Source organism: Eimeria acervulina, genomic scaffold (genome assembly GCF_000499425.1).
Source record: "Eimeria acervulina Houghton genomic scaffold, Eah_scaff236, whole genome shotgun sequence".
In the NCBI taxonomy this organism is placed as follows: domain Eukaryota; phylum Apicomplexa; class Conoidasida; order Eucoccidiorida; family Eimeriidae; genus Eimeria; species Eimeria acervulina.
Genome location: NW_013549991.1, coordinates 12530 through 32664, shown reverse-complemented (window position 1 = coordinate 32664; position 20135 = coordinate 12530). Strand labels below are relative to the sequence as shown.

General features: G+C 53.4%; 3 protein-coding genes across 3 annotated transcripts in view; 1 reads left to right on the top strand and 2 right to left on the bottom strand.

The window, feature by feature from the left end:
• EAH_00027510 (hypothetical protein) overlaps window positions 1-735 on the bottom strand; it is a gene marked incomplete at both ends in the record, with an annotated part of 1871 nt that extends 1136 nt beyond the window's left edge. Inside the window, one exon of the mRNA XM_013396406.1 lies at window positions 716-735. Within this exon, the coding sequence (XP_013251860.1) occupies window positions 716-735 (20 nt within the window). The remainder of the gene's footprint in view (window positions 1-715) is intronic.
• A 4001-nt stretch (window positions 736-4736) lies between these two features.
• Window positions 4737-8974, top strand: EAH_00027500 (26S proteasome non-ATPase regulatory subunit, putative; the record flags this gene model as incomplete). Its single annotated transcript, XM_013396405.1, has 10 exons — window positions 4737-5210; window positions 5333-5751; window positions 6095-6218; window positions 6500-6569; window positions 6798-6907; window positions 7137-7250; window positions 7478-7639; window positions 8091-8216; window positions 8526-8807; window positions 8933-8974. The coding sequence occupies 10 exons, from the start codon at window positions 4737-4739 to the stop codon at window positions 8972-8974; spliced, it is 1923 nt and encodes a 640-aa protein (XP_013251859.1).
• A 941-nt stretch (window positions 8975-9915) lies between these two features.
• On the bottom strand, window positions 9916-20135 carry EAH_00027490 (hypothetical protein, conserved; the record flags this gene model as incomplete). Its single annotated transcript, XM_013396404.1, has 7 exons — window positions 9916-10217; window positions 10368-11625; window positions 11930-12223; window positions 12643-12906; window positions 13128-13618; window positions 14043-15786; window positions 16080-20135. The coding sequence occupies 7 exons, from the start codon at window positions 20133-20135 to the stop codon at window positions 9916-9918; spliced, it is 8409 nt and encodes a 2802-aa protein (XP_013251858.1).

Sequence of the window (20135 nt, the reverse complement as noted above, 5' to 3'; positions counted from 1 at the left end):
TCCCGCTGGAGCAGCAACTCCTTCCCCTGCGGGAAACTGCCGTAGCAGCAGTAGCCCTGCTGCAGCTGCTGCAGCTGCTGCTGCTGCTGCAGGCGCTTTATAGCTGTCCTTTTCTACCTTGGAGATATCTTTTAATTAGTTTAACGTTTTTACATATCGAAAGCGAGACGGCACCGCACCACAGTGAAGAGGGAGATAGGGCGCCCCTCTGCTCCTCTCTATCCCCAGTACATAATATATATAGTATATAAATATATATATAAATATACATATATATACATATATCTCTCATTTTATCTTGAGGTTATTCTACTTGTTTCTGCATGCTTAAGAGGCTGCGTACCGAGGGGGGAGGAGCAGTTTAACAACTCCTTACACTCTTATAGCACTGATCTAAAGGGGTTAGCCTAAACTTTTATACAGAGTCTTTACCGAAGACTGGCTAGAGCTAGTACTTGTACTTCTACTTGAGGAAAGGCTGCCTGGTATGTCCCAAGGAGATGTTGAGCAACACCCTACAGTCTTAGTACATGCAGCAAAGGGGTCTTAGCTATACTGCATGTGGGGTTGACTCGGACAGTTTGTTGCAGTAAGACGCGTCCTAACGAATGTCAGGCTGCCTCCTCTGCTCACCAGCCCCAAGCCCTTGAGCTCCTGTGGGCTGCATGCATGAGGGTTGCAGGGGGGAGGCATGCTGCGGTTGAAGAACTCTTACCGGAGGTCTTGGGGCTCCATTGCAGCTCACCATTGCCCTCTATTAAGGCCCTATATTAATACGGAGGGGCCTTATTGCTCGCAGTAGCGCTGCATGGCTTATCGGATGCAGTGCAAGTAACAAGACTCAACCCTTTGCAGCATTTGGGACGGGTGCTGCATGGCAGTGAATCGTAGTAGAGGTTCTTCGCACAGAATACACCCCAGAAAAAACTTACGATATTCTCTCAAATGCATTTGTCTAAACTACACCCATTTGTCTCTAAAAGGGGAGTTTAGTCAGCTTCTGTCCTCTTTTGGTGGAGAGACAAATAGTTGGGCGCTTGCTCTTGTAGAAGCAAACGGGAGATCTACCTGCAGCAAAAATCCACGAAGAATGGCTTCACCTTTCCTAACAGCACAAGTATGACAGACACCGCGATGCGGACACAGTCAGAGAAGTCTTTGATTCAAATAATCTGCAATTTTGCCGCCAAAAATGTGCCGGAGGAGCTACAGTTGTTATCGGCATCTTCTACAATAAAGGGGCGCTCATCAGGATGGTTGTTTTATCAAACTCAGCGATATTACTTTTCTTGAGTGCATTCGGACTATGGAAGCTTTCCGTTAGGGCATGCGATGCAGGCTTCTTCCTAGGTGTGCAAGGAAATAGGCTATGGATAAAGTGAGATTTATATTGAGCGTTGCATCGAAAAGTATCTGCTTTCGGCAAAAGAAGTCCTACTGCAGACGCAGAGCTTCCACATCAGTGGTTCATAGCCATGGTGTCCCCTAAAGGGAGGCAATATGTATCTGCCTGGACCCCTGAGAAGGAACTAAGACACGAAGGTTAGGAGTCACCGAGATGTTTGAACGCTAACTCATCAAAGAGAGAAAAAGAACCGCTTCCACCACTCCAGCTGGGAAGGAAGAACATCGGCTTAGAAATGAGTCTGGCATGGAACCTATGGGTGCTGAAGCTGTGCTTTCCAGCCCCGAACATATTAAGATAAAATAAGATGATAGACGGCGGCCGGCCAGTCCTGCACCCAGAAAACCCACAGACAGTACAGGCTGGCGCATCTGCTTCTTTTCAAACAGAGGGCACATTGTTCGAGATTGTAATCGAATAAAAACGGGGGAACTCTGCACAGTTCCTCCACGGGAACCAAAAAAGAGATCAGCATAATGCCTTGCCCTCTAAGCAAGTTGCAACGGAGTTATTGATAACAGCAAACAAAGTCACAGCTGCATCTGCAGTTCCATCTTCAGTCAACGTCGCGGTCTTTCAAATTCGCACAGACGGGCAGTGGTTGCTAGTGCTACTTTACAGAGGCTGCAAAGCTCATCTGGTGAATCTCCAGCGAAAATGTGCAGAGTGCCTTTCTATTCATATTCAGCGCAGTCTCCACAACTAAGCGTTGCTCATGCTAGGCGCAATACGAAGATCGCTAACAATAAGGGCTTAAAAGGCCAACTCATTTCAGAAATTACTCATATTTCCGTGATAGGGGGCTTTAGCTGTGGACCAGTTCAACATGAAGTAATCGTATGCATGCCGAGGGTGGCCCAGTGGAAGGCATGCATGCGGCCACGATAAGACAGTAACGAGGTCTACAAGCATGAAAACAATGAGAGAGCAGACTAGATAGTTCTGCCAATGGGATTTGCATCCTTTACGGTGAGAGGAGCGGGTTGCATGTTTCAAGGAAGCAGGAACGCGGAGGCTTCAATGCAGTAGACAGGCGCTGCACGAAACGACGGGGAAATGCATGCACTCCTTCATGATAACTTTACGAGATTGACTGCTGCAGAGTAACACCACATGTACCCACACACCCAGACCCCCACTTTTCTTGTGCGTACACTAACATTATGGACAATCGTTAAAGACTTTTTTGGCCCTCATCAACTACCTTGCACGTAAATAGATATGCATGCGCCAACTTCAGAGCATGCTACAGAAGCAGCGCCAAACTCTGACAGCCCTATTATCCAGCCGATGTCTCGAACTGAAGAACGGAACCAGCTGTATCTCTGAAGAGGGTTTAGAGGAGCTCCACTACTAGAAATGTATGTATATATATATATATATAATCTTCAGCGGAAGGCCAACGACGACGCTCTGCAAAAGAAGTGGTTGCAAGCTCCTCGGGCCCTCTGGAAGACGAATACCAGTTACCACCGTTGGCTCTTCACGTAGCGGGTGCAGGATATTACGGAAAGATATGAAACACAAGCACAGTACAACTAGCAGTTGCTGCGGAAGCTACTAGCCTGCTGCACCTTTGCTTTGTTTATCGAGCGCTGGAGAATTTGTGCCTTACTCCTGGCTGCTGCTAGGTGCAAGGGTAGTACATTCCCTTTGCCTTTCGTGGGAGCCCTATACCGTTACATTATGCTCTTCTTGCTGATTATTTATTCTACAAGGCGGTAGTTCAGTTATCCCTTAGCCGGAAGAACCCTTGCCTCTAAGCATGACCCACCCGAAGTAGGTCTATTAGTTCTACTTGCGTGCACGGAGCCTACGAAGTGTTCGGCAATTGGATACAGTGTAAGTGCATGCAAGAAAAGGGGTTTGGTTGTGCTTGTTTCTACGTTCGCCTTAGAGCACCGTTGTGCTTGCATCGAGATGCGTTACATTTAACGAATGCCTGTCGGCTGCCTCTTTCACCAGCATCAGGATGCTGTGTGCAGGCCTCCTGGGGACTGGATGGGATACTCTATATTTTCTGGTACCTCTAATCTTAATCCTTTTGACGCCGTTGCAGACCAAGAAGCTGCTGTCCTAACACTCGGAGGGAATTTGCTAGGGCTGCGCCCCTCAGAAGAACGCCGTTACCCCCTTATCCCCTTCAACGCATTGCAAAGAAAGAGAAGAATGTACGACAACAGCAACTGTCTCTCAGTACAAATCCATAGAACCCAATAAGGGTATACCTTAAATGATTATCATATATAAGATATGCTCTCCTGTAAGACACACATCCGGCGTAGAAGAGCTTCGCTACGCTGGCCAGCTGCCAAAAGAACTGCTTGTTGTGGTTTAGGGTTTATGGTTTAGGGTGTATCGATATACGTTTGGGGTATGGGGGGCTTCTAAGACGGAGTGTAAATGTAAGGAGAGTCTGCAATGTTATCTAAGTCGCGTCTTCAGCTACAACTAAGCCCAAATGAATCAAACTAAGACCACGTAAAGAGGAGCACCTCTCCCTTCGCCCCCAGGCGTCCTGAGCACAGCACCTACGGGTGTAGAGGGGGTGGACCTATCTGTATATACACTTCACTTTAACTAGTACTGCAAAGGCAGCCCCAAGTGCAAGCACAACAACGAAGCCCCCTTTGCTGCATGCCCTAACCGTGTAGAGCGTTGTTATACAGCCCATTAGCCCTCAGTACGTAGCCTACACTGCAGTAAGAATATACATATTAACATAATATTGATGATGCTCTCTGTTTGGTGTGTATACAAAGACCGGCGAAGGGGGGAGGGTATATAAGCTGCATGTTTAGAGTTTAGTGCGGAGAAGAAAAGATAAGAAGACAATTTAATATGTTGTTATATTTATAAAAAATAGAAAAATGCAGCGGGAACGAAGGAAATCGTAGACGCTGCTGCTGCTGCTGCTGCAGGCTGGCTGCTGTTGAAAGACGCTGCTGCTGCTGTTGCTGCTGCTGCCGCTGCTGCTGCTGCTGAGGCGGCTGCGGCTGCTGCTGTTTGTCCCCTTAAAAAACAATAAGAGAGGCAGTTACAGCAGAAATAGGAGACAATCTTCTCTGTCTCTCCCTCTGTTGTTGAGCTGTATGTACACCTTGATTGCTGCTCGCCCCAAGCCCCTCCCTCGTAGTTTTCATTATTTCTTTTCTACATTGCAGCAGCAACTGTAGCAGCAGCTGCAACAGCAGACTTTGCTGCTGCTGCTTCTCGCACTGCTTCTTCTACCATTCTGCAGGGGCTCCGCCCTTCAGCCCCAACCCCTAAACCCTAAACCCTAAACCCTAAACCCTCAGCTGCAGGCCCAGATCGACAGCAGACGCCAGCAATGGCGAATGACAGCAGCACAAGCAAGGCCTCAGAGGCTAAGGATGCCTCCGTGCCGGAAGCTGCAGCAGGAGCAGCAGCAGCAGCAGCAGCAGCAGCAGCAGTGGATCCGAAAGAGAAGTATCTGCAGCTGCTTACTACTTCTCTGGTGTTAGTTAGAGATGCTGTCGAAACACAAGACCAGCGCTACATGCTGCGGATGCTGCGGCGTTTTAAGCAGCTGCGGCTGCAGCAGCAGCAGTACCCTAAGCAGCTGCTGCAGGTGTGCTCGCTCATCTTCTGGGGACAGCCAGAGCTGCAGCAGCAACAACAGCAGCAGGAAGGCAGCAGCAGCAGCAGCAGCAGCAAAACCCAACTCATACACCGTTCTATCTTTACTCAAGAAGCTCTATCTTTCTGGAGGACTCTAAGAGAGACATTAGAAGAAATCGTGCGAGACAGAGAAGGCGAAGGGGAGATGATGAACACAGACGAGGTGCATACAAACCCTAAACCCTAAACCCTGGACAATAGACCCCCCTAAACCCTTAACCCTTTACCCCTTAACGGAAAGTTGAAGGTAGGAACTCTGACTGTTGTTTTGTCTCTTGTGAGCAGCCTCCACAGCAGAAGCAGCAGCAGCAGCAACAGCAGCAGTCGAAGCAAGAAGGTGGCGCTGCAGCAGCAGCAACAGACTCTGCAGCAGCAGGAAGCAGCAAGACACTGCAGTCCTTCCGTGCTTCTTCATTCCTTTGCTGCTTACCAGAGGCGGAGGTATTGCTGGCGACGTTGGTGTTGCTGCTGCTGCTCGACCCGCGTCCACAGCAGCAGCAGCAGCAGAAGCAGCAGAAGCAGCAGCAGCACGAACAGCAGCAGCAGCAGCAGCAGCAGTGGCAGAAGGCCTGGGAATTTAGCTGCTGCCTCATTGAAAGAGTGAAGCAGCACGATCGCAGATCCCTAGACAGACTAACAGCAAAGGCGTGGTTTTATCATGATAGAGCGTTAGAACTCTCGAAACAAAAATGCGACAGACGCGCGTAAGGGTTTAGGGTTTAGGGTTTAGGGTTAAGGGTTTAGGGTTTAGGGTTTAGGGTTTAGGTTTATTTGCTCGCATGGAGGCCAGCAGCGTATTCACCTCACCATACGAAGCTGGGCGCTGCAACAACAGCAGCAACAGCAGCAGCAGCAGCAGCAACAACAATAGCCACAGCAACATGCACAGCAACAGCCACAGCAAGAGCAGCAACTGCCACACCAGCACCCGCAGCACCAGCAGCAGCAACAGCAGTAACAGCAATAACAGCAGCAGCAGCAGCAGTAGCAGCAGCAGCAGCAGCAGCAGCAGCAGCAGCAAGTGCTGCGTTTGTGTGTTGTTTGAAGGGAGTATCTTGCTGCTTATCGGAAGGCTACGGCTCGCCGAGACATCACTACGCAGGCGACGCTGCTGAATATGCTGCTGAGACTCTTCGTTAACAGCAAACAGCACGATGTAGCACTCAAACTGGTACTTTGCTGCTGTTGCTGCTGCTGCTGCTGCTGCTGCTGCTACTCGTATCGTTGCTGCTGCTGCTGCAGCTGCTGCTGCTCGTATCGCTGCTGCTGCCGCTGCTGCTGCTGCTATCGTTGTTGGTGCTATCGCTGCTGCTGCTGCCGTCGCTGGCGGTGCTGTCGGTACTGCTGCTGCTGTTGCTGCTGGCTTCCTCTTCTGTCGCTCTTAGCGAGTGCTTTTGCTGCTGCTGCACCTGCTGCTGCTGCTGCTGCTGCGCTTCTTGCTGCTGGCTTCAGGTGCAGAAGACGACATATCCTGAGGGGCTTCAATCAAATGCACAGCATGCGCGTTACCTGTACTATCTGGGTCAGCTGCTGCTGCATCTTCTGCTTCTGCTGCTGCTGCAGTGATTGCTGCTGCTGCTGCTGCTGCTGCGCTTATTGCTGCTGCTGAACGTGCACAGTATTGTATTTTTTGCTTCTTCTACCGCTTCTTGTGCTGCTGCACTGCCTACCACCACCTCACGCGTTTGTGTCTGTAGCTGCTCGGTATCTGCTGCTGCTGCTGCTGCTGCTGCTGCTGCTGCTGCTGCAGGTCAGATTCAGGCAGCTCGTTTGGAGTACGGCTCTGCCTTCTCGCATTTGCAGTTGGCGCTCCGCAAAGCGCCGCAGCAGCCAACGATAGCCAGGGGCTTCAGACTAGCGGTGAGGCAGCAGCAGCAGCAGCAGCAGCAGCAGCAGCAGCAGCAAAACTTGCTGCAGCAGTGACGGCAACGGCGACAGTTGCAGCAGCAGAAACAGCAACTGCAGCAGCAGTTTGTGCAGCAGCAGCAGCAGCAGCAAGGGCGGCATTCGCAGCTGCATTCGCAGCTGCAGCAACAGTTGCAGCAGCAGCTGCAGCATCTTGCTGCTCTTGTTGCTTTGCTTTATGCAGGCGTTAAAGAAGTGCATAGTAGTGGAGTTGTTGATGGGCGATATCCCAGAGCGGTCTCTCTTTAACAAACAAAATATGCATGCAGAGCTAGTGCCCTACAGAGAAATTGTCTTGGTGCGTCACAGCAGCAGCAGCAGCAGCAACAGCAACAGCAACAGCAGCAGCAGCAGCAGTTACAGCAACGGCAGCAGCCAGAACAATAGGAACTGCAACCGCTGCTGCAGCAACAGCAGCAGCAACAGCAGCAACAGCAGCAACAGCAGCAGCAGCGATGGTTGAATGAAGGGTGGGCTTTCTTATCTGTTTGCTGCATGCGTTGCGTTGCGGTGTATGCTTTGCAGGCTGTGCGCAGCGGCGATCTGCATGCGTTTGCTGCAGTGCTGCAGCAGCACGAGAAGAGGTTTCGGCAGGATGATACTTATACGCTGCTGCGGAGGCTGCATCAGAATGTCATTAGGGCGGGCCTCCGCATTATCTCTCTTTCTTACTCAAGGATTCATTTGGTCTGCTGCTACTGCTGCTGCTGCTGCTGCCCGTGCTTCTGTTGCTGCTGCTGCTGCTGCTGCTGCTGCTCGTGCTTCTGCTGCTGGCGCTGCTGCTGCTGGTGCAGCTGTTGATGCTGTTGCTGATGCTGAGGCTGTTAAGGCGGTGTTGCTGTGCCGACTTGCTGCCGCTGCTGTTCGTGCAGCAGCAGCAACAGCGTGATTTGTGTTTGTGCTGCTGCTGAGGTGTATATGCATGCGCTGTTTGCTTCTGGCGCATAAAGATACGCATGCATGCAAACAGAGTTATATATGTATATATATACATAGATAGATTTACCTACGTATATTATATATATATACATTTTTACGTGTATTTATGTTTATACAGAAAGACAGCTATATATATATGTATATATATACATATATATGTACATATATATATATATTATGTGTGTGCATGTGCATGCAGAAAGACATAGCAGCAAAGTTGGGTTTGGATTCTGCAGCTGAGGCGGAGGCGGTGTCTGGGAAGGCGATTCTGGACGGCGTTATCGACGCGAGCATCGACCACGAGCAGCAGTTCCTTCAGTCAAACGTATCGACGCTCTAGGGTTTAGGGTTTCGGGTTTAGGGTTTAGGGTTTTGGAGTTAGGGTTTACGGGTTACGGGGTAGGAGTTAGGGATTAGGGGGTGGGGTTTAGGGTTTAGGGTTTACGGGGTGGAGTTTCGGGCTTAGGGTTTAGGATTAGGGGTTAGGAGTTAGGGTTTAGCGGGTGGGGTTTAGGGTTTGGGGGCTAGGGTTTAGGGTTTAGTGTTTCCTGTATGTCCGGGGGGGAGCCCTTGTGTAGGCATTGCCCGAAGTTCTATTGCTAGTGCTGCTGCTGCTGCTGCTGTTGCTGTACAGGCGAGCTTAGACCTGTACGCCTCCAGCGAGCCTCAGAAAGCCTTTCATCGCCGCATTACCTTCTGCCTTGATCTCTACAACGACGCTGTGAAGGTGAGCAACAGCAGCCGCAGCAACAACAACAGCAGCAGCAGCAGCAGCAGCAGCAACAGCACTCAACAGAAGCGGTTGGCTGCGTCTGCATGCACTTCGCAGGCAATGCAATACCCCGGCAGCACTGAGAGGCAGCAAACAGTTGAAGACGACGAAAGAAAGAGGGCCATGCAGGAAGAAAGGGCGAGAGTGAGGCAGCAGCAGCAGCAGCAGCAGCAGCAGCAGTAGCGGTAGCACCGTTGCAAGGTGCAGCAGCAGCAGCAGGTAGAGAGTTCGTCTGCGCACAAACCCTTCTGTTGTGCGGCTGCATGCAGGCGGAAGACGAAGACCTGGGAGATGATATGGACATGATTTAAATCGGTGCAGCAGCAACAGCAGCAGCAACAGCAGCATCAACAGCAGCAGCAGCAGGCAGCCTTAAAGGTCGGTGGGTGCGAAGAATCCTCCTTGTGGGGCTTTGCACTGCATCAGCATGCATGCATATTCGTCTACCTTAAGTAGATCCGCATGCACAACTGGGCCTGCCTGCATGCATGTGTGCATGCATGCCTACCTGCATGCATGCATGCATGCATACATACGTGTCTATCTGCCTATCATGCATGCATGCATGCATGCCTATCTGCATGCATGCATGCATGTTTATGTGCATGCATGCATGCACGCATGCAGATAGGAGGTGTTGTGTTTGCCCAGAAAGGGCTTTAGGGCTGGGGGAGGCGGCAGCAGCCCGAGCTGCATGTACACCCGAGCGCTTTCTATGCCTTACGGGCACTCTATTTGCAAAAACTTTTACTTAAACTCCACAGCACAAACACTATGTCGTGCTAGGACAGCTGGCCTTGCTGCTGCTGGTGTTGCTGCTGCTGCTGTTGCTGCTGTTGCTGCTGCTGCAGCCGTTGTTGCTGGCGGGGTTGCACCTGCTAAAACGAATTAAAGTGGGTTCGCGGGTAGAATATATGTAGCTTCTGCTGCAGGAGCAGCAGCAGCCTGCAGCAGCGGGCTGCTGCTGCAGCAGAGCCGAAAGCATCTCAGTAGGAGCAGGGGGGCAAGAGGGTGCGCTTGGACCCTCGGCTAGCCAGCTAGCTAGCCAGCTAGCTAGACAGCCAACCAACCAACTAGCCAGCTAGCTAGCTAATCAACGAGCTACTCAGCAAGTAGCGAAGTGGGAGGCCCATTAGCTAGCCAGTCTGCGAGTTGGCTAGCCAACCAATCAGCCAGCTAGCCAACTAGCTAGCTCGTCAGCTAGCTAGCTGGCCAGTTAGCTATGCAGCTGGCTACCCAGCTAGCTATCCAGCTAGTTGCTTGATTTGTTGCTGCCGTTGGCGAGGACATCGTACTTAAGCCTCGCGTCTACTGCATAGTTGCGAGGGGGTTGCTGACAGGCGAAGGCTCTCTCCTTGCCTCTCACAGCAATAGCAAAAGGAGCAGCAGCAGCTACAGGAGACACGGGGCCGCTGCTGCTGCCGCCTGTCCCCGAGCAGCGGGCGCCGCCATGAGGCAGCACCGGCACGAACGCCGGTGGTGGAGCAGCAGGTGCAGCAGCAACACCAGGGAAGACACCCTGAGCTGTACATACACCTGGAACTAAGACGCCCCCTGCAAGCAGCAGCAGACAAATCCAAACAGACAGCAGAGAAAACCCTGTAGGAAAACAACAACAAAGAAATAGCATTATTTGCATGCATGCATGCATGCATGCAGGCATGCTTGAGGTGTATGTACACCCCAGGGGGAGTCGCCACTCACCGCCACATGGAGGAGGAGCCGGAGGCCCGACGAAGTAATGAGGGGGCCCCTGCACTGTTTGCTGAAGTGGGTTCTTTGCTGCTAGCTGCAGCGCCTGCTGCAGCAGCAGCAGCAGCTCGTCTATCATTTCAAGTTGCTGTTTTTGTGGCAGCGGGGTGCTGCTGCTGCTGCTTTGCTGCTGCTGCACTTCTTCACAGAAACTGCGTGCCTGAGCCTCCGGCAAGCAGCGATATGCTGCAGCAGCAAGCTCTATGGGGGGGGCCCCTGATGCCTTAGCTTGCTGCAGCAACTGCAGCGAAGCATTTGCTTCCAGTAGAGGCCCTAGGCCTCTCGTTGCATGCACAACAGACATAGGGTGGGCCTTTGGGGCTGCATTAAGCAGCGCAGCAACTGCAGCATCTTGCTGCTTGAGAGGGGTTCCTGGGCTTGCTGCTGCTTGCTGCTGCACCTGCTGCACTGCTTGCTGCAGCTGCTGCTCCGCTGCAGCGTTCGTAGGCCTGTAGCTGGCCGACTGTCTCCACATAGCAGCAGCACGCGAGGGGGGAGACACCACACGGGAAAGGCCTTCAAGCCCAGCTAAAGGAGACAGATACTCTCCTAGGCTGCAGATTGCTGCTGCTGTCTCCTCAGCACCAACAAAAGGAGACAGAGACAGCAGCAGCTGCAGCAGAGACACCCCAGGGACGCTGCCTCTCCTCTGAGAGACCCAACTTAATACGCTGTTGAGGAGACGACGCACTTCCAAAGGTAAAGCTCCCGCTTGAGCTGCTGCCGGTGCTGCTGGTGCTGCTACTGGTGCTGCTGCTGGTGGTGCGGCTGGTGCTGCTGTTGCTGCTAATGAGAACGGAGACACAGGCTCGCGCTGCTGCTCTTTGGGGGTTCGTATAAGCTCAACCAGCTGCTTGATAATCTGCATAGCCTCGTTGTTGTTGCTTGCTGCAGCTGCTGCTGGGGCTGGGCCTGATGCTTCACCTCTGCCGGTAAGCGGCTGCTGTTGCTGCTGCAGCTGCAGCTGCTGCTGCAGTTTGGTTAGCTCTGCGAGTTGCTGGCTGAGCTGCTGCACCTGCGCAGCCACTGCAGTGTCTGCTGAGGCGTTCTCTGCCGGAGTGCCCGCAGCAGCAGCAGGTGCAGCAGCAGCAGTGCCGGCTTCGCGCTTGCTGCTGCTAATGGTCTGCAGCATCTGCCTCATCTGCTGCTGCTCTTTGCTGAAGCCTGCAAGGAATTCTTTCAGAGACTGCATTGCTGCTGCTGCTTCCGCCTGCAGCAGCAACACAACACAGCAGCACCAAAACTAAATTCGTCTCTGTCTTCTGGAGCGCCTCTTACTTCCTTACACCCCAAGAAATAAAATACAGAAGCAGCAGCAGCAGGTGCAGCAGCAGCAGCAGCAACAGCAGCTGCAACGGCAACAGCAGCAGCTGCTGCAACAGCAACAACAGCAGCAACATCCGCAAGAACAGGAACAGCCGCAACAACAGCAACAGCAGCTGCAACAACAGCAACACCTGCAGCAGCAGCAGCAGCAGCAGGAACAGCAGGTGCTGCTGCTGAGATGGACGTACGCTCGCCTCCTGCGCTGTCTGGGTTTTGTGTGCGAGCTGCACCTCCAGGTTGCTGCGGCTGTCTTCTAGGGTTTTAATTCTTTCTGCTAATAGTCGAGATCGCTCTTCTGCTGCAGCAGCAGCAGCTTGTGCTGCAGCAGCAGCTGAAGCTGCTGCTGCTGCCTTCTCTCTTTCTGCTGCTGCTGTCTCCCGCAGCTCCTCTACCAAAGCCTCGCTCTGAGACAGACGCTGAGACATCTTTTTCTCTTCTTCTCGCAGCATCTCCGCCTCTACCGCAAAAGAACTCTTCGCCTCCTATGCACAAACCCTAAACCCTAAACCCTAAACCCTAAACCACCGATCCCCAAACCCTCGAGCCCAAGTCATTCCTACAATAAACCCTGAACCCTAAAACCCACACTATATAAACCCTAAACCCTAAACCCTAAAAACGCCAAACCCTAGGCCTTTAACTCTAACCCATGACTTCGCCAAACCCTAAACCCTAAACCCTAAAACCACGAACCCCAAACCCTAAACCCTAACTAGCCACTCAGCCCTCAACCGTAAACCCTCAACCCTGCGAATCCTACACCCCAAATTAAAGGCGGCCTGCATGGAGTGCAGAGGCTGCAGCAGCAGCAACAGCAGCAGTAACGGCGGCAGCAGCAGCAACAGCAGGAGCGGAAGCAGCAGCAGCTGCTGTTGCTGTTGCATGCAAGCGTAGAACCTACTGATTTAGCTGTCTCTGCATGTTTTTGCAGCTGTTCCATCTCTAGGTCTTTTGCTGCTAGCTGCGCTTCTGCTGCTTTGCTCTGAGTCCTCGCCTTAGCTAAGGCAGCACGGAGGCTGGCTGTCTCCTCCTGCAGCATCGTAGCCTCTTGCTGCGCTGCAGCAAGAGACTTAGCTTGCTGCAGCGCCTGCTGATGTCTCTTCTCAAGATCCTCCAACTCCGCCTGCAAATCCGATATTGTCTGCTCCTTCTGCTGTAGTCGCTTCTGCAGCAGCAGCAGCAACAGCAGCAGCAGCAACAGCAGCAGAAAAGGATTTAATAACCCCCCTTTTCTGTCTCTGCAAGCTAGGAGCATCCTATACACTCGGAGCTGCCTATACACCCGGAGAGGCTACGGTGTCTACAAAACAATATGAGGTGCCTATACACAGCACTGAGGTGTATATACACTGCACTGAGGTGCCTATACACTCGAGGTTGTCTCACCTGGCAGGAGGCTGCTTCCTGGCTTTTTTTTGCTGCTTCTGCTGCAGCTTCATCTAACGACTCTTGAAGAGCTTTGCACTTATCAGTAGCAGACAGCAGATTCTGTCTCCTTCTCGTTATCTCTGCATTTGCTGCCTTTAGCTGCTCGCTTGTACGCTCATGCATGCTGCGTGCAGCTTCGAACTGTTTGGTCTTTTGCTGCAGCTGCTGCTGTAGGAGCTGCAGCTGCTGCTGTGCATCTTCCGCCTCTCGCTGCAGCTGCTGCTGCTGCTGCTTGTAGCGCTTCACCTCCTCCTGCAGCTCTTCTTGCTGCTGTAAGGCGCTGTCTCTGCTGTTTTTTGCTGTCTCGTACTTTGTTGTAATCTCTCCTAGGCGTCTCTCTAGGCTTTGTGCTTCTTCACCTAGCTGCTCTACTCGCTGCAGCAGAGACCCCCGGAACCGCTCCAACTGTCTCCTCTTCTGGCGCTCCTCAGCCAGCTGCTCCTCAAGCGCTGCAGCAGCAACATAGCAGCAGCGGCAGCAGCAGCAACAGCATCAGCAGCACGATAGAGAACAGAATCATACAAGCTATGCCGCTTGCAGCAGCAACACAAGTGGTTTCTTAATAAAGAAAAAAAAGCTTGTCTATGATGCTAACGGCAGCAGCCTGAAGCTGTCTCCAGCCAACAGGAGACACCCGAAAGGAGACAGACGAAAACATAAAACCTCAGCAGCAGACAGACAGAGACACTGCACCACACTAAGAACATAAACAGAGACAACAAGCAACACGCACTCATAGAAACGCAGCTCAAACCCAGCAGCAACAGCAGCAGCAGCAGCAACAGCAGCAGCAGCAACAACAACAACAGCAGCAGCAAGAGCATCAGCAGCAGCAGCGGCAGCAGATAGGTATCTTATATGTCTTTGGCTCACCTGCATTTTTGTCTGCATGTTGTGCTGCCTTTTTTTTATATTTTTCTTCAAGAAGCTGCATTTCTTTTTTATGTTTGTCTCTGAGTTGTTCAGTCTGGGAGTTAATTTTATCTTTTAATGCTGCTAGCTCTTGCTGCAGGTTGTGTTTTTCTATCTCTGCTGCTTGTTTATGCTGATCAAGTTGCTGCTGATGCTGCTGCAGCAGCTTCTTCTTCCTCTCTTCTTGCTCAGCTTCTAATGCTGCTAGACGCTGCTCAAGTACTTGAGCCTTTCTCTCTGCCTTCTCCGTGCCCTTATGTTTAAGTGTCTCTATTGCTTCTTCATATTTTTGCTGCAGTTCTTCTAGCTGTTCTGTATGCAGCCTCTTTAAGCGTTCTGCATGCCTCTGACTTAGACTACGCTCTTCTTCTAGCTGCGTTTGTATTGTTTTATGTCTCTCCTCCCGTACTTGCTGCTGCTGCTGCTGCTGCTGTTGCAGCTCCTGCTGCAGCTTCTCACACCTCGCCGCTAACACTTTGCTCTCAAATTCTGCTGCTGCTGCTTGCTGCTTCATTACTATTGACTGGTTTTCCGAGTGTTCTAGCTTTCTTAAGAGCTCTCTGTGGGCTTTGTCGTTATTATCTTTTTCTTTAAGAAGCTGCTGTCTCTCTTTCTTTGCTTGTTGGTGCAGAGTGTCTCTCTCCTGCTGCAGCAGCATACGCATCTGCTCGCGTTCGTCTGCTAGCTGCTGCTGCGCTTGCTGCACTTCCTGCTGCAACTGCTGCTTCTCCGCCTGCAGCTGCTGCTGCAGCGAATCCTTTTCCTGCTGCAGCTGCTCCCACTGACGCTGCTGCTGCTGTCTCATCTCCGCTGTTTCTTTCTGCAGCCTCTCCACAGACTGAGCTAGCTGCTGCTTCTCTTCTTCAGCAGCAGCTTTAAGAGCCTTGAGCTGCTGCACCGTTGCTGCAGCTGTCTCCTTCTCCTGAACAGCTGTGAGGTACTCCGCAGCAAACCGTCTGGCTTCCTGCTGCGCTGCTTCTGTTTTCTGCTGCAGCTCCTCTACCCCCTTTTGCTTCTCTCTTGCTTCATCTAATAGAGTATTAGCTCGCTGCAGCTCTTGCTGCTGCTCTTTCGCCTGCACCATAACTTTGTTATATTCGTTCTTAAAGAAAGAAGCTAGCTGCTCTCTCTCACGTTCGAGTTGCTGCTCGTGCTGCTGTGTCTGCTGCTGCAGCTGCTGCTGCGTCCCTTGATGCACCCGCTGCAGCTCCTCCTGATGCTCTTGGCGCTGCCGCTGCAGTGCTGCTTCAGCTGTCTCTAACAACTCTTTGTTTTGCTGCTCGAGGGCTTGCGCATACTTCTCTAGCTCTGAGAGCTTCTCAGCAGCAAAGTCGATCTGTTCCCGCTGCAGCGCGCCGGTCTGCTGCTGCTGCTGCTGTTGCTGCTGCTGAAGCTCCACTACCTGCTGCTGCAGCCCCACGCAACGGCGTTGCAACTCCTCATTAAGCAGCTTGTAATGCTCGCGCTCTGCTGCTTCTTCAGGTTCGTACAAAGAAAGATGTAGCTGCTGGCGTTTAGGAGACGGAGAGGAGACAGGTGCAGCAGTAGCAGGAGACAAAGCAGGGGGGAGGAGGCCCTCTTGGTGGTCTTGCTGCTGCTGCAGCTGCTGCTGCAGCACAGCTGGAACCCGCTGCTGCAGCAACGCCTTTGAAAGACCCTTCTTTGAGGCTTCTATCTCAGCCTGCTGCTGCTGCTGCAGCTCTTTCTACAACACAAAGACACACACACAAAGACACCGTTAAATGCTGCTAAGACAAAGACACCATTAAATGCTGCTGATGCTGCTGCTGCAGCTGTGATGCTGAGACGAAGGCACTATAAAATGTTGCAAGACAATTGCAAAGACATCATTAAATGCTGCTAAGACAAAGACAAAGACATAAAAAATGCTGCTAAGACACGTGGAGACACCCCAGTAAGTAAGGCTCTGTCTACTCGATACAGCAGCGAAGCAGACGCAGCAGCTGAGCTGTACAGACACCCCAAACCCCTCCTCACCTCCATTGCTTCAATTTGCTGCAGCTGCTCCTCGCGAGTCATGCTAGGAGACAGGGGACGGGCAGCAGCCTGCAACAAATCTTGCTGCTGCTGCAGCAGCAGTTGCTGCTGCGGTGGCTGCTGCTGCAGGAACGGCCTTGCCTCTTCACCTTGCTGCAACTGTGCTAGTTGCTGCTGCTTCTGCAGCTGTGCAAGCTGCTGCTGCTGCTGCTGCAGCAGCTGCTGTTGCTGTTGCTGCAGCAGCGGGCCGGCCGAAGGGCCCACTTGCTGCACACCTGCTGGAGCATATCCAGGGCCTATTTGCTGCTGCACTTGCTGCTGCATTTGCTGCTGCTTGGTGCTGTCCTCCTGCAGCAGCAAGCGCTGCCTCTCCTGCTCTTCAAGTTGCTGCTGCAGCTGCTGCTGCAGCAACTGCTGCATCTGTGACTGCTGCAGCTGCGACGCATGCGCCTGCTCTTCTAGCAGTCTCTGCTTCAGCTGCTCTACCTCCATTTGTTCTTGCTGCCGTTGTTGCAGCAGTTCTTGCTGCTGCTGCAGTAGCTGCTGCTGCAGTAGCTGCTGTTGGAGCACCTGCTGTTGCAGCTGCTGCTGCAGCTGCTGCTGCTGCTCACCTGCCTGCATCTGAGCTTCCGGCGGTCTGTCTTCTTCGTGCTGCTGCAGCGCGAGTTGCTGCTGCTGGATTTGCTGCTGCAGCCGCAGCAGGTCCTCCCGCTGCTGCTGCACCTCAAAGTCGTGCTGCTCCATCAGCTGGTGAGCGCGCTGCAGCTCTTCTGTTTGTCTTGCATATTCTGCTGCTCGCTGCTGCTCCTCCTGCAGTAGCTGCTGCCTCTGCTGCTCCAGTTCCTGCTGCTGCAGGTGCAGCAACTCTTCTTGCCTCGCATGCTCTGCTAGCAGCTGCTGTCGCAGCTCCTGCTGCTGCTGCATTTCATCTTCTAGGGCTTGTTGCTGCTGTCGGTGGGCCTCTTCTAGCTGCTGCTGCTCCTGCTGCAGCAGCTGCCGCTGCTGCTCCAGTGCTGCTTCGATCTGCTGCTGCTCCTGCATCTGCTGCTCCTTTAGGGCCTCTAACTCTGCCATCTGCTGCTGATACTGCTGTAGCAGCTGCTCCTGCTGCTGTTGCTGCTGCTCCCGCTCCGCCGTCAGTGCAGCAAGATGTTCTTGCTGCTGCTGCTCCAGAAGCCGCTGCTGCTCCTCCATGAACTTCTGGTGCTGCGCCTCCAACTCTTGCTGCAGCTGCTGCTCTTTAATCTGTAGCTCCCTAAACTTATCTTGTGTCTCCGCTAAGGAACGGTTTACTTGCTGCTGCTGCTGCATGTCTCTGCTCATCAATAAGGCGTACTTTGCTTGCAGCTGCTGCTGCTGCTGCTGCTGCTCCTGCTGCAGATTGGCAGCGGCCTCTGCAGAAGCCTGCTGCTGCTGCTGCAGCAGCTCGTCGCTCTTCTGCCGCTGCAGCTGAGCCTTAGCAGCCATCTCGTTGTAGTGTTTGAGTTGCTGCTGCAGCAGCAACATGAGCCTTTGCCTAGCTGTGAGCGAGCTGCTGCTGCTCCTGCTGCTGCTGTACCTGTACATGCGCAGCTCAGCAGCAAGCTGCAAGAACTCCTGTCTCTCTGCTTCTGCTGCAGCACGGCAGCTCAGTAAAGCAGCCCTCATGTTCTTCATCTGCATCCTTATTACCTCCATTTCATTTTGCTGCACTGCTGCTTGGCCTTCTAGCAGCGCTGCTGCTTGGCGGTGCTGCTGCTGCTGCCGCGCTGCTACTGCTGCTAAGGCTGCCAGCATTTGCTGCTCTTCCAGCTGCAGCTCAGCGCTTTCGCGCTGCAGCTCCTCGCCAGACTGCTGCAGCAAAGCTTGCTGCTGCTGCTGCTGCTGCAGCAACTCCTGTCCGCAGCTAAACGACTTGCTGGAGTCCATCCTCTCTCCGATTATGCACGACTGCTGCTGCTGCTGCTGCTGCTGCTGCATGTTGGGGCCCCTACTACCGCTGCGAGAAGGGCCCGGTGGAGCAGAGCCTCCATTTCGTTGCCCCCGATTGCTGCTGCTGTTGTTATTGCTGCTCCTGCTGCTGCTGCTGCGGCTGCTGCTGCTGCTGCTGATTCCACGGAAGTAATCCCCACTTTGGGCCTCTTGCAAGTCTCCCTGAGAAGCAGCAACAAGAGACCTCGTATACTTTGGCCTGCGTGCAGCAGCAGCAGGAGCTGCTGCTGCTGCTGCGTGTCCCTTCTTCATTTGCTGGGATGCAGCAGGAGACTTGTACGGTGCCTGATCTCTCCTGCGTTGGTTGGGGTTTGCTGCAGCTGCCTGCTGCTGCTGCTGCTGCTGCTCTTCTTCGTTCTGTGTCTCCTCAGCTGAGGAGACACCCGAGCTGCTGGAGCTAACATCTAGTAAGGGGTCCCAGGAGGCCCTTAGCTTGCCTTGATGTTTATTTGTCTCTTCTCTCTTTTTTGAAGGAGAAGCAGACGGAGACACCCCCATATTGGAACGGTTCATTGCTGCGCTTCGTGCTGCTGCTGCTGCTGCTGCTCTTGGTGCTGCTGCTGCTGCTGCTCTTTTGGCTGCAGGAGACGCGCTAGAAGTGCTGCTGTTGGGGCTAGCAAGGAAGCTGTCTAGGCTGTCTCCGAGGCTTTCTCCCCCCACTGAGCCTCCCCTGTCTGCTGCTGATGTTGCTGCTGCTGCTGATTTTGCTGCTGCTGTTGCTTCTGAACGATTCACCGCAGGCGGAGAAGGGTTCACCACTTTCCGTGGCGCAGGAGACTGCTGCTGCTGCTGCTGCTGTTGCTGCTGCTGCTGCTGCTGCTTCCCCACGCTCTCAGTGCTGCTCTTTCTCTTGGTAGGCGTTTGACTTTGCAGCACACTGGATGGAGCTGCTGCTGCTGCTGCTGCTGCTGCTGCGGGAGGCTTCGGCTTCTCCCTAAGTGAGCGTGAAGCCCTCATAGCAGCGGAAGCATCAGGCTGCTGCTGTGCTGCACTTGCTGCTGCTGCGCCTCTTCCAGCAGCAGAAGGCGGCTCTGGAAGGCCTTTTGAATTGTCTCCTCTCCGGGTGTCTCTGGAGGTAGGAGACAGCTGACTGGTCCCCTCTTCTGCTGCTGCTTCATGCTCTGGGCTCGGTGGTGCTGAGTCTTCTACTGCTGCAGCAGAGGCTGAAGGCTTATCTGCAGCAGCAGCAGCAGAAGCAGCAGCAGAAGTAGAGAAGCTATGAGAGGAGACACCTATCTTCCCTTCTCTAAGCGAGCTTATCAGCTGCGCAAGTCCCTCATCTAGCTCTTCGCTGCTGAGGGCCTCAAGGGCCCTTGACTGCTGCTGCTGCTGCTTCTGCTGCTGCTGCTGCAGCCCTCTCGACTCCCAAGGAGACGATCGCGAAGCAGCTCCAGACGCTGTCAGAGACAACCCTGACATTACGGATTGTTGCGAAGACCCTGAGGGGCCCCCCAGGGGGCCCCCTGGGGCCCCCTGAGAGTCCTCTAGGCCCTCCTGGGGCCCCTCGAGGCCCTCTAGGCTCTCCAAGGGCCCCCCAGAGGCCCCCTGGGGGCCCCCTAGGGCCCCCATAGAGGCCCCTTGGGGGCCCCCTAAGGCCCCCATAGAGGCCCCTTGGGGGCCCCCCTGGGGCCCCCCTGAGGCCCCTAGGGGGCCCCCAGGGAGACTCGTTAGATACGAGGGATCCTCCGAAGACATTGAAGACAGTTGGGCGCTCGATCGAGAGACTAAAGACCTTGACAACTCCAGATGCTGCTGCTGCTGCTGCTGCTGCTGTTGCTGCAGCGATAGCGAGGGCTGTTGCTGAGGGACGGACGCGAGAGAAGCAGAAGGAGGAAGTTGGGCAGTGCTTTGTTGCTGGCTCCAGGAATGTGCTGCACCGTCGTCATCTGCTGCTGCTGCTGCTTCTGCTGCTTCTGCTGCTTCTGCTGCTGCTGCTGCTGCTGCTGCTGGGGAAGGCTCTTCTGGGGTGTCAGCAGCAAAAGAAGAGCTGGCGAAGCGGACCACCTGTCTCCTTTTTGTTCTGTCTCCTGTTGCTGAGGAGTCTTTAAGAACTCCAGGGCGGGGAGACGGCTGGGGCTGCTCCAT